This window comes from Apis dorsata, unplaced genomic scaffold (assembly GCF_000469605.1).
Source record: "Apis dorsata unplaced genomic scaffold, Apis dorsata 1.3 scaffold_1280, whole genome shotgun sequence".
In the NCBI taxonomy this organism is placed as follows: Eukaryota; Metazoa; Arthropoda; class Insecta; order Hymenoptera; family Apidae; genus Apis; species Apis dorsata.
In genome coordinates, this window is record NW_006264377.1 from 201,862 (window position 1) to 215,537 (window position 13,676).

The 13,676-nt window shown below is 32.6% G+C and overlaps 1 protein-coding gene across 1 annotated transcript in view; it reads right to left on the reverse strand.

Annotated features, from left to right (window-relative positions):
• The window catches only part of LOC102681049, a 94,190-nt gene extending 83,638 nt beyond the window's left edge, over positions 1 to 10,552 (reverse strand). The window contains exon 1 of the mRNA XM_006625107.2: positions 10,303 to 10,552. Within this exon, the coding sequence (XP_006625170.1) occupies positions 10,303 to 10,467 (165 nt within the window). The 5' untranslated portion in view covers positions 10,468 to 10,552. The remainder of the gene's footprint in view (positions 1 to 10,302) is intronic.
• Between the last annotated feature and the right edge of the window lie 3,124 nt (positions 10,553 to 13,676).

Here is a 13,676-nt window from a genome sequence, read left to right on the forward strand (position 1 = left end):
ACGAACTGCAATGTTAAACAGGATATCATTTTATCTGCTAAATATTAAATCAGATATTTAAAGTATTAAATTACAATATACTTTTTCAATATAATTTTCAAAATTTCTATGAATAAAATTTCTTCAAAAATTTGGATTTGGTTCTCAATTATTTTTTCATTGTTTTATTCGATTCTTTTTGATTATTTTCGATTCTGATATTTTATTAGTATTTTTCTATATGCATTTATTAATCGATCTCGAGCATCATATTCCAAGGCTTCATATTCAAGGCTATTGCCAAACAAAAAATGGGGATGGAAAATCGAGGATGTCATCGAAGACGCGTTCTCCTTTCCTTCTTTATTCCGTCGTTAGTTCCCCTTTGTCGAGATGCATCGTGTCATTCGAAGAAGAGAGCGAATGGGGTGAGAATTGGACAAGGGTGGAAAGGGAATAGGGGTCGAGGGTGAAAAGAGGAGAGCAGTCGAGTTGCATCGCGAACCACGGCCTGGTACAATACAGTCTCAGAACCGCTTTGAAGTCTAGCCGAAATTAATGTTGCGTCTCTCTTTGGCGGTTATTGCAATTGCCGGGGTAAAAATAAAAAAACAGGGAGGTATGGAAGGGCGAAAAATTGCGAGGTTAACCGTGGCCTCAATTCCACTGCTCTAGTTATATTAAGATTGCCACTTAATTTTGCGTCAGAAATTTTTTGGTGAAATTCAAATTTCAGGTGAATTTTCGTTATAATAATTAATTTTAATGTTTTTAAAATTAATTCTAATTTTAGAAAAGAAAAATAAATGCTGAATTGTTATAAAAAGAATTTTGTTAATGATATTATCTTTTCCATCCTTTTTTTTCTTTGAGAAAAAATCCACAATTATTATATTTCATATGCAAGATTTTATATGGAACAGTATATCCTTTATGAAATTACTGTCAAACACAATTAGCTTTTTAATAACTGAAACGTGACTCAGAAACGATGGTTAAGATGATATTCTAACAATTCGAGTCTTTTTTCTTGTACAATTTTTTTTAAACAATAACGTTTATTCTGTGATTTATAATATTTAAATACCAAAGATGCATCTCTCTAAAATGAATATATTTTAAGACTATTTAAAGGTTTTCTCGTTATTGATTTTATTTTATTTCTATTTTAGAAATTAATTTATACATTTGACAAACTAAAACAAAAAATTAATTAAAAAATTGGATATAATTATTTCCTGTATAGAGTATCGAATATTCTAATTGTTTCATTACAATTTTGTGTGTTACCTGGAATTTCAAAAATCTTAAAAATCTTAAAAATTCTGATTTATTGAAAATTTTGTTTTAAAAATATTTAAGAGGGTTTGCTTTCAGGAAAAAAATTATATTTAATTTAACAATATGAATGAAACTTAATTTCTAATTTAGTATCACTTTCCTTATTTATTCGTAACTAGTTGATCCATTCTTCGTATAACCTCAGCCATTTGACTACTACACTTTTTATGATTATTCGATGCTTTGAATAATAAATTATTGAAATAAATTATTATTCAATTATTAAAATTTTGCCCACCCCTGATTCGCCGGCACGCATTTAATTATCGAGTCTTCAACTCTCGATTTGTTTCTACGTGTTTCATGTACAAATGAGAGAACGTCTCGCGGGAGAAATCGATTTCCAGAGGTGTGCATCGATGATCACGTATTCGGCCCGTTTCCTAACCAGAAACCAACCCCCTCTTTCGTCACACAGCCAACCCGATCTTACACGCTCCAACGCTCACCCGCTGGTCCATTAATTCCTCGATTAACGATACGCTCGTTCCTCCATTCGTCCCGGAAACAGGATATCAACGGAACCAACGAGAGCCTCTGCTATCTGACGAAAATCGTTCCGGCTGGTGATGTCGAATTTCCGTTTTTAATCTGCTGGATATTACACCGATTTTGGGGCGAGTTTCCGTGGTAGCGGAAGTTTGAGTGGATTATTTGGCGTTTTTGAGAGTGTATGTACGTATATGTGAGTATGAAATGCAATTGTTTGTAATTGAAATTATGACATTATAAAATTTATCAAAATGATAGATCTCTAGGAAAGTTTCGATAAAATTGTAAATTGCAATTTGATGTTTACAAAATTGAGATATTGAGTAAAGTTATTTTTAATTTTCTATATAATATTTAGTGGATTAGTTTCTTTATAAAAAGTAGTGAATATACTTTGGGTATAATTGGAATTATGAAATGGGAATATTATCAAATTTATTAATCTTTATTTCTTTTTTTTCTCTTAGAACAAGGACAGAAATAATTCTTTCACACTAAATGTATCGTACATCAATATACGATTAATATGAAATTCTTCGACAAATATGAATTTTGATATATTGAAGAGCTGTTTCGAAGATTTTTAATCGAAAATCAAAATTGAACTCGGCACGATTAAAGCGTGACAATATTAAGTGAAGAGTGAAATGCAAATAATTGATAAAATATTTGATAGTTGTATTATTGAGAATTGCTTCGTCAATAAAAGTTCTTCGTTCATGATGTTCGATTATACGAAAATTATTCTCTCTACAGAAACGTTAACAGATATTTTACTAATACTTGAAACGTGGTGGTGGATAAAGATGAAATACATCAGCCGCTAATAATTTCCGTAAATCGTGTAGATTTGAACAACTAAATTGGGTGACTGTCCGGACCAATTAATTTTATATAATCCGCTTTGCATAATTCAACCGGATTTCGACCATTTACCTATTACCATAGTCTCAACGAATCATTTAACATGCTGATGTCCCATTGTCATATAAGAGAGTCGAATACAAGTTGATATATATTTTCCATTTCTCAATTTTTATTTCCATTAATTTCTTCACTCCAGAATTAATAAAATAAAAATTTGATTTTTCTACTTTATATATATTTTCAATCAGCAAAGATATAGAATTTAAAAAATTGAAATTAAGAAATACAAATACCATGGAAATATAATATTTGGATACTGGACGAATTCATTTTATTAAAAATATATTCTATTAAAAAGAATAGAGATGACAAGATACTGTGAAAGTTTGACTTCTTTTAGTCTGCAATTTTGACAAGGATGGAAAACACTATGATAAACAAGTTTTGCACAAACTTGGTCAGCAATTCGTGAATCCATAGGATATCCTTCGACAGCGATTCGTTAGGGATATTGATGACGTACTTGGTCTTTTCACACGATGAATAGCCTATGCATTATCGCTGGAAATTACTACACAAGTTTCATTATGCTATGCCGCGTGTATCTCCTCGTTATCGTGTAATGAGATCACTTTTGTTGGATGAGACAGATTATTGCATCTCTTCGAGAAGTATATTGAAAATTTTCCTGTGATTTGTTCTCTATAAACGGTGTATTAATATGCGAAGAGAAATTAATTAATTACACGGAGAGATACAATTTTATTATTGGTGTGTAAAAATAACAAAGTTGATATGTTTAAAGCTTAAGTATGATCATTGAAACGATATCGTTTTTAATTGAATTTTTTTCGTAAGGATTAAATTATATATTTGATAAAATTTAATTTATAAATGTGTATTCTTTATACCTTATATTAATGAATAAAAAGATAATCTCATATGATTAAATTTTATTTATATTAATTTTAAATATAGATATATGGAAATATTCAGAAATTTATTCATCATGAAATATGAGATACCAATATGAGATTTCCATATTAATAACAAAGAATTGTTAATTATTTTTATTCATTATTAAGAGAATTTTTCTATAAATTTTGCAAATTTTGATTAAATTTATTTCGTTTTTTAAAAATTCATCGAGAATTTTATTCTTTTGTATCTAAAAGAGCAAAAAAAAAGAAAAAAAAGAAAAAAAGAAAACTAAATCACGCTAAAGTACAGAACTCGAGCAGAAATTAAACCGATCAGATTGAAATATCCTATCGAGTTTCTCTCGAAGAGCAGCTAAGTCACAATGAACCCCTTTCAAACGAACCCATCGTTGGGAAGGCACGAATAAAGGAACAAAGGGAAGCACGTTCGTTGAAGATTTTCGATTCCGTTCATATATCAGGGACCCGGCCAGAACTCCCTTTTCTCCATCGCGGTTTACGATCGCATTTGTATCACGCGGCGAACCTACCGTATATTTCAACCGAAAATGAAAAGAAACGAAACAGCCACCACCCAGCCGGAGAAAGACCAAAGGGAGAGGAATTCAATCTTTCCTTCGAAATTTTCCAGCATTCGATCGATTCGAATTTTTAATCCATTCTGAATTCAACGTATCTCGTGGAGATCTATATCTTAAAATATGAAAATGAGAGGTAAAAAATAAAAGAATGAAATATGGCAATGGAGATCTACATTTAAAAAGGAGAAAAGTGAGAAGAAAGGGAGGGAAAAAAAGAAGTGGAAAAAATAATGAAATACTTTAATATGAATACGTATTCTTTTTTTGTTTTTCGAAAGTACGATTCTGCAATTGCGATAGACCCAATCGTTCATCTTTATAGTTTACGTCCGTCATTTTTATGGTCACGAGAGAATCGAGTTATATTTTTTTCTCTTTCTCCATCTACGCAGGATTGAATAATGCGAATAACTGGCCGTTATGAAGGTTGTAAAAGTTTTATTTCTTTTTTCTTTTTTTTCTTTTTCTTTTTTTTTTTCTTTTTTTGCTTTCTTTTCGGCATGAAATGGAGTTCGAACGGACAGGTCCTGATAAGGTGTAACGTTTACTGCACACGTTTGCCCTTAATGCCATAGGATCAAAACGTGGCCGACGATCGGCGATTTTCACGCGGAGCCTTCCGGAAGAATGGGTCAATATCGTGGATGCGGATTTTCTGAGTAATTCTGAGGTAATTCTGCGCGAAAAATGTTAGATCGATGTAAGAGAATGCTTGGAATAATATAAAATGTGGAAATTATATTTGAAATTGAGGTAAGAAATAATATTTTAAATATGAATTTTCATAAGTTATATGTTTCATCGAATTGGAAATAATTATTTATTAGATTAATAAATTAGATTAATAAGAAACATTAATTGATCTTATAATAATCAATATCTCGTTTTCTTTTTATTTCTATAAAAATTTTTTAAAACTTTACGTATGTATCATATATGAAAAATGAAGAAAGAAATCTAATACGTGTATTTTCTCAAAAGGAACTTCGACTCATCAGTATTCCTAAACTTCAAGATTAAATTTACAAAACGCTTTGCCAGTCATTTATCAGAGTTTTCATCTCTCCAACAAATATTTTACAAGATCACAACTTGAAACTAGTAGTACGAGTCGACGCTTCAAAAGGCAGGCGAAGAGATCTCTCGAGGGAATCAGAGGCAACAAGAAGTCGATCATTACGGCTTAATCTTCACGCCGTCGAATCTTAAGACCTCGACAATCGGTATCCCAATTAAATCGATTTTCCAAACAGTGTTAAGGAGCCAATTTGCATCGATAAGTGCTTTTCAAGATTTTTTTTAACGTTTGCTTTATTTTACAGATCAGAAACATGTATTTGTATGTATGGTGATCACATTGGAGAATATTGATGATAACGACGCTGATCTTCTGATTTAATAGTTACAAATTTTATTAATTGCGTTATTCAATAAATTAATACTAATCTTTTGAAAAAGGTTCAAGTTGTTTGGTTCAATTATAGAATTAGTTGTTCTATTTTAAAGAGTGAGAACGCTTTACGAAGGATTATAGTTGATCAAACAATTCAAGTTGTTAAGAAGCACGATCTATCTTAAGAATTTTAAAAGTTTGCCAAATCTCATTTACTGGGAAACGCGAAACTTCTTCTCGAGGAGACTTGGAAAAATTGGTAGAAATAGCGTGTCGATGGTTGTTATACCAAGATTAAACATAGGAATAAGGACAAGGGTTGTCGAAAATTATTCCGATTTAATTAAGGAATTTAAAGTTTTAGCGGAAGTCGACGAAGTAATGACGTTGGTGATTGGGAAAACTCTTTGGTTCAATCGATCACAGGTTCAAAGGGGAGAAATCTTGTTCTAAATTTCAAATTAACATGCAAATACCTCAATAATAAAGTATTTTCCTTCTCAAAACACGATCATTCGATAAAATTCAATTCTCGCTAATAGCATGATTTATGCACTTGATGCAACATTAATACCAAAGATTAACTCCAAAGAAAAAGAAAAAAAAAAAAATCAAAAGTTCTTCCCTTTGTTATCACATAATTTTCCATTAAATCTCATTATCTTAAAAAGTTACACGAAGTGTAGTTAAGAGTTTTAATTTTTAAAGGTTGCGCGATCCCGTTAAGATTTTTAACGCTTCGAAATTGCAACTCTTGATCCTCCTCTTGATATTACCCACCGTTTAACGTTCGCCAACGTTTCTAGAAAAGAGAATCATCATCGCTCTTAATCAATGAGAAGAGAGAAAAAGAAATTTTTGTTTGTAATAAAGCGACGGAATTGTTTCGCTGATGGTGGTTCGATAAATCTAAACGATGTTTCCGCAGTTGCCTGGATCCGCAATAATAAATATTATCAGGAAGATCGGAATAACGAGCGTATTTGGCGCGGTGCCACGCGTTCGAGCACCGCACCCTCCTCTTACCACCATGCTACGTAACATTTTCATATTCCATTTCCGATAAGCTTACGTTGAAAAACGTAAATGAACTTGATCGTGGTTCCTCGGAGTGATCATATTATACTAAGTGGGTGGCGGTGAAAGCCTAGGAAAAGATTGTTTCCGTGTTTCCAGCGCAAAGCTGCATAACCATGTGAATTGATATTTTCCCGATATATCGTTATATGATATTTTTTGAAATGAAATTCATAAATTTTTGATAACTTGGAAATTTTGGATTTAAGGTTGGTGTTAAATGATGATAAATTAGGATGATTTCATTCGTTATTTTTTTGATGAATAACTAATAGTTTTTTTTTTAGAATCCTTGAATTTAGCCTTCTTTGAAAATTTATAAAAATAAATAATGAGATGATTATCATAAGAAGAATTATAGAAATTAAAGTGATATCAGATATATATGAAATAATAATATCTATTATTTTTTATTAGTATAATATTGAAAGTGATTAAGTGAAAATAATAATATTCTGATGAGAAAAATAACAATTTGAGAAAATATTTTTCCTAAAAAGAAAGGAGAATATATTTAATGATAAGTGCAAAAGAGAAAGAGATTATTGATAAAATAAAAGGAGCAATTTTATTTAGTTTCTTCACCACTAAAGTAAGAATCACACACAATGGCTAGTTTCCAGAGCAATAGAAACGTATAATACGAAATCCTCGTACTCCACTTTCCTGATCATTGAATATCACAGTATGAATTTTCATTGTAGTTTCATCGATAACTTATCGTCTATTGTGTGTGTATGAATGAGACGAAAAGAAAATTATACGAATTAACAAACTTTTTAATTCTACATAATATACATTATATAAAAAAGAATATACAAAGATATTTTCTACTTTCTATTTTGTTTTTCCTTCAAGGATTCATCTTCTTTAACCTTATAACGAAAAGAATAATATATCGTATACGATACATCGATGCAGTTTTTTCTAAAATCTAACGCAAATCATTATCAAGTCGACAAACCTTCGATAATTACACGCTACTAATATACTCTGCATAATTTACCCTAATCAACATCGCAAATCGAATGCAGCCGCAAACCCTCACGCGAAATTCGTTCCACGTTGCAGTTAATTGCACGGAAACAAACAGGATTTTGCAAGCGACTGCAAAACCTGGCGTTCTGTTTCGTCTTGCTAATCTCTGTTATCCTAACCAACCTACAAATTACGCCCTTATAATGGGATAACCGCGAAAATTTTATAATTCCCATCCAAAATCATTCTAGCGAAAAGAGATTGCTCCAACAAATCGAAATAATCTGTTTCTTGGTATCAAAATTTCTTCTTTAATTCCAATTTTATCTTTTATTTTATTTTATCTTTATTTTATTATATCATAATATATCAAATTAATACATTCAAGATTGATGATGCAACGTATGCGTCATGAAAATTTCTTACTATTCTATAATTGACGTATATCATCATGAATTTAATTTTTGCACCTGTCTAAAACAATGTTATCATGGATACACACAATCATTTTAAATTTCGTTGGATTTTTCATCGTTTTACAACTGCTTTCCAATGAAAATCAATATTCAAGAATTTTTTACATTGATCTCGATACGTGTTCAACTTGTACAAATAAATAAAAGATAGAAGCATATTTAGCTTTGATCGAATAATTAAATAAAAGTTATACAATTGGAAAGATTCTTATTTTGTTTCGATTCACGAAAATTGGTCGATTAAGGTGTCGAAATTAGAGGTTCGTTTTCCGTGGAAATTCAGTGGGAAATCGTGGAATCGTGAGTCTCGTCGCGAGTGAAACAGAGCGGAGTGAAATTGGACGAAAGAGGTGCAACGAGATGGCCGTCATTTAAAATACACGTTCGAAAAGATAATGACAACTGACCTGAAAACGACACTCCGCTGTTTCGTCGAGTTTGCTGCCGACCAACTTACTCGAGATGGAAGAAAATGCAGCCTGAAATGCGAACCTTCCCGCGAAATGTTTGCATTTTGCACGTAACGTACGACAGAAATTTATTTCGTTAATCTTGAGAAGTGCGAGGAATATAAATATATATCCTTACAAGGAAATTCTTTGCAAGGATGGTTTATTATTCGAAAGAGGAGATATAAGTTGTGGAATCTAAAATGAATGTAAATGGTATTATTCAATTTAAAAATGGTAAATATTCCTGTCATAGAATGATCTTAAAAACTTTAAAAGTAGTTATTCCGCACTTCCGTAAACAAGGCGATCAAGATGTTGTTGACTCTTGTTGAAAATGGAATGCTTACGACATAAAACGAGATAACGAGAAGTAATTATACGTCGAATTCTCGAGATTCTTTTGTGATGTTCATTCTTCAATATTAACTTACTGTAATAAACTTTCCCTGAAAATAAAATTCATCTTCTGCTGCAACCATATTTTCTTCATACTTTTGCAACAGATAATTTTAAGCATAATGAAATTTGAGAAAAACGATAAATTGTTTAATAAAGTTGATACTCTTTTAAAAATATTATTTGTTGAAAACAAGGTAATGGAATGATTAAAATTTTATCCTTCGCAGAAAATAAATCTAGGATTATTGTGCTTCCCGCGTTTATTTTTCAAAATACATTTTGTTAAAAAAATTATACAGATTTTTACTTCCATACCAGTTTTACAGAATATCCTATTCTGTCGTTTGTCAAGATATTTACAAATCCTCGACTTTTCTCCTCTTTTCTTTTCTTTTTTGTTTCCTGTCCTCGATTTCTTTATCCTCCTCTCCTCGACTTCAAATTCACTTCTTTGCCTGCCCGTTACAACACACCACCGTTAAAAAACCATCAAGATCTAAGAAAAACACTTAAGCCAAGTATAATTCGTCACGAAATCAATCTAAAAAATCCTCGATATATCGAAGAAAGCGATCAACGAAAAGAGGGAAGAAATAAGTTCTAAAGGATATACAAAGTCACTAAAATCTGAAATGAAATTCCAAGGTTGAAAGGAATTCTTTTTGGTGAAAATCTTTGCAAAGATGCAAGGCCACGAGAGTTAAGCACAAGTTACGAGGGTTGAAATGGTTAACCGGTCAAAGTGAATTCGATTTACGATTATTTTCGCTTTGATCCCTTCTTCTGGAAAAAGATCTTGAGTGTCAATGCAATCGTCTTTCTACCTTGAATTAGAAATCAGGATTTCGCAAGGATCTAATAAATATAAGATGGCGGAAAAAGTTTCACGAAGAAACTCTTTCAACTTCGAGAGATCGAATCTTTTCTTTACGGCGTCTCTACTCTTAGTGCTTTGCGAAGTTTCACGAATATGGAAAAAATATAATAGATAAATTCATATCGAAGTTGATTTTTATAGTGAATGTATTTTCATGTAATATAATAATACATTTTAAATTAAAAGGAATATGATAATGTAAAAAGGATTTTGAAAAAATTGCAATTAATTACGAAATAAATAGTAAAGTTTCTTTTTCTCAGGCAAGTTCATATAAATGGAATTCTATTAAATTTCTTTTTTTTTTCTTCAATATCAAATTATTTATCATATCTGTTAAAACAGATTATAAAGAAAAGATTGTCTTCCCTTCGTGAAAGGTAATATTTTCATCAAGATCATGAAAAAAAATATGTAAATTATTGAGAAATTGCTTTCTAGACACATACCTGCAGCGACTGCGGCCAGATGCAAGTCTGATTCGTTTGTCTGTCCCCGAGATACATCGATGGTTCTGAATAGGTATTGCATCTGTCGGTACCATTTGGTCCCGCTCTTCCATATTGAGCCAGAACGATGGAGATGGTAGTACCTAGTGGACACTTGAGCGTCATCGACTCCTCGTCGCAGGCTGCTCGCTGGTAGGTCTTCAAAGTGCCTAATAACAAGGCTGTTGTGTTAAAAATCACAAAAATCAATACGAGATTCAAACAGAAATTTAGAAAAATATATTACAAAAATATGATGGACAACGAAATTGAATTGGCAAAAATTTCGCGAAAGCAGATGAATATCAAAAGCAAAATATTAAAAAAAAAAAACAATTCGATCGAAGATAAACATTATTGAATTGTCATTTGATCAAATATCGAATATTAAAGTGTGTTCATCGTAATACGAAGCAAAAAGAAGATTAAAAATAAACGTGAAACGACAGAGAGCACATTACCCGATATTTCAATAAAAATAAATAGATAAATAAATGAAAAGGAAAAAAAAAATAAAGCGAGAGATGAAAGTGTCGAGTGAACAAATTCAAGAACGAGAGATAGATGCGGAAGAGAGGCGAAATTTGGAGGGAGAACCGGAAGGAAGGAAGCGGAGAAACGTGAATCGATCGATGACCCGTAACAGTATCGCCGCAACGGTGATCAGTTTCGGGGGATTCGCGGTAATTAACGAGTGGATCAATCGAGGATCGGTTGAGCGACGATGTATCGATGACATCCGCGAAAGCGGTGTCGTTTCGTTTACACGCGAGATACACGAGAGTCGGGAGGAACAACACGTTTGCGGAATTCGATGGCAAGTTTGCGTAGGGAACCGCACACGTTACCATGTTTCATCGATGAAAGATAATGGGAAAGGTGTCGATTTGTATTGAAATTATTTATGGAAGGAATTTTAAGGATATATTTGGAAGAATCGTGTTTCGACGATGTTCAATAAAGAATAGGTGAGATGTGTGGAAAATTTTGAAGACGAATAATAAGATTTCGTTGAAGATTGTTGGTCAATGAAAAATGAGTTTTAAAGGGATATTGTGTCAGATTAATTTATTTAAAAAATAAACACAACGATAAAAAAAATTGGTGATTGACAAACATTGAATAGAAAGAATTAAAGAAACGATATGAAACACGATTGGTATATTTAAAAAGCGTTTAAGGGATACATTACGAGGAGCGATTAAGTCGTTGGTCCAACAAGATGTCCAACAAAACGTTAGTGTGGCCACAGTGAGCGTGGTTTGTTAGCATGCCAATGCGGTCACCATCACCATGATTTATTAACGTGTCATTGTTGTCACCGTCACCACGGTGTACCAGGCATTGTGGTCACCATCAGTACGACAAGCCACCGTGTTATCGTGGTCACCATCACCAGAGTTAATCAGCGTGCCGTTGTTACCATGCGGATTGTTAAAGGTGTCATTGTTGCGATCATCACCATCATCACCAAGGTTGTCAGGAATAACCAATGAAATTCCAAGGTCCAAGGGAAATGCATGAAAAAAGAAAATAGAAAAACTTTTGTTAATAATACGTTCCATCGTCATAATAATATTAAAAAAATAAGACAGAGATATTTCAAAAATTCTTTATCCATTTTATCAATACTGTATATCGTCATTTTTTATATCTGCCCTCGACAAAATATTTTTACAAAAAAATTAAATTCAATCAATCTCCATTTTTCAATATTCAAAATATTAAAATCAATCATATTTATATATAAGAAATGAATCGTTATTCCATTCCATTATAAATTGTATTATTTCTCTATTCCGTATTTTTATAAATAAACACGTAAATAACGTATTAATATACATGAAACATGAAACATGAAACCAACCATTTAAAAGGACTATTCAAATACCTCGAAAGCCACGCTCGCAACTTTTACACAACTTATAATAGACCCTCTCTTAATTGAGCGCAGGGAACAGGGGAGATGCGAGGGAATTTTCTGATTGCTTGCGGAATTCTCGCGTGGACCACATGAAAGGGGCGAGCAGACGTGCGAAATTTGCTGGGTTTTCGGCTATGGAGGATGAGATCCGATGGAGATCGAGGTCGAACCAGCGAACCCGATAATTCACGATAGGATCCAGACGAGTGCTCTTCGAGGAACATCATCCGCCATCCTTCTACCCTTCTACCCTCTCTCTCTCTCTCCCTCTTGTTGCCGTTGCTTCGCGAAAGGTTGGCGAAGTTGCGGTGAAACGTGGATATCGCTCGTTCCACGACGCCTCTCGAAACGGTAATTTCGTTTATGCGGGAGAAAAGTAAATTTCGTTGCTGTCGAACATCTAATTGCGCCGACGTCGGAATAAATTACGAGATGGCTTTTGTCGACTTGCGATCCTTGCGCAGACAACGTGTCGTTAACAAGTTTCGAATGGAGTTTTGGAAAGATTATCGGGAGAATAGTTTTCAGGGGATGAAAATAATCCAGGTTGGTGCAATTAAGATTTCATTTTATCGAATGTCGAAAAGTTCGTGGTTATACCTTTGATTTTGATATTTGAAATTGAACGGAATCGTTTAATGCCAGAAGTTTAAGTTTCTGGATTAAAATTTATGAATTCAAGCATTTTAAAAAGATTTAAAAGTTTAAATTTTGGATATTCAATGCAAATTTTTTAGTTTGAATTTCTACTATTTAAGGATTTTAGTAAGATTAAGTTTCCAATTTCTAAAACTTTCCACCACAAAATAAGATTGATATTTCTCAAGTTATAAAAGTTCAACTTTCTCCTCATAATTTTTTCATCTAGAAACGATACGTGTATAACATCCATATATTCTAAACATGAATTATAAAAAAAAGACACATTTCACACTTACAAATTAGTCTACTTTAACTTTCCACCATTGAAACAAATATTTCTCAATTACTATTTTTAAATATCTATTCACAATTTCTTCGTTCAGAATACAATACTCATATATCCTGAATAATTCCCTAGACATAAATTGCAAAAACCACATCTCGACTCACAAATCACTGCGTTTCTCCCCACCAAAGCTAAAAGCAAGGATCAACGACTTCCAATGCTACAGGATCCTCGACCATCGCCCCTTTAGTTTTTTAATACACGTTGTAAACCTCGACGAGATTACCAACGTGTAATTACGCGAAGCGCGATCGTACGTCTCTGGGAGCTCATGACAGCGATTTTTTGTCCCGTGAACGTTTCAATCCTTGGCCATGCTTCGCCTCGAGTTTCAACGGCGGTGTAACGCTTTTATGAGGCCATTTCTCAAACTTGCAATATCGCGCCGCTCGTTCTTCCGTCTCATTAACTCCACACGCTCTT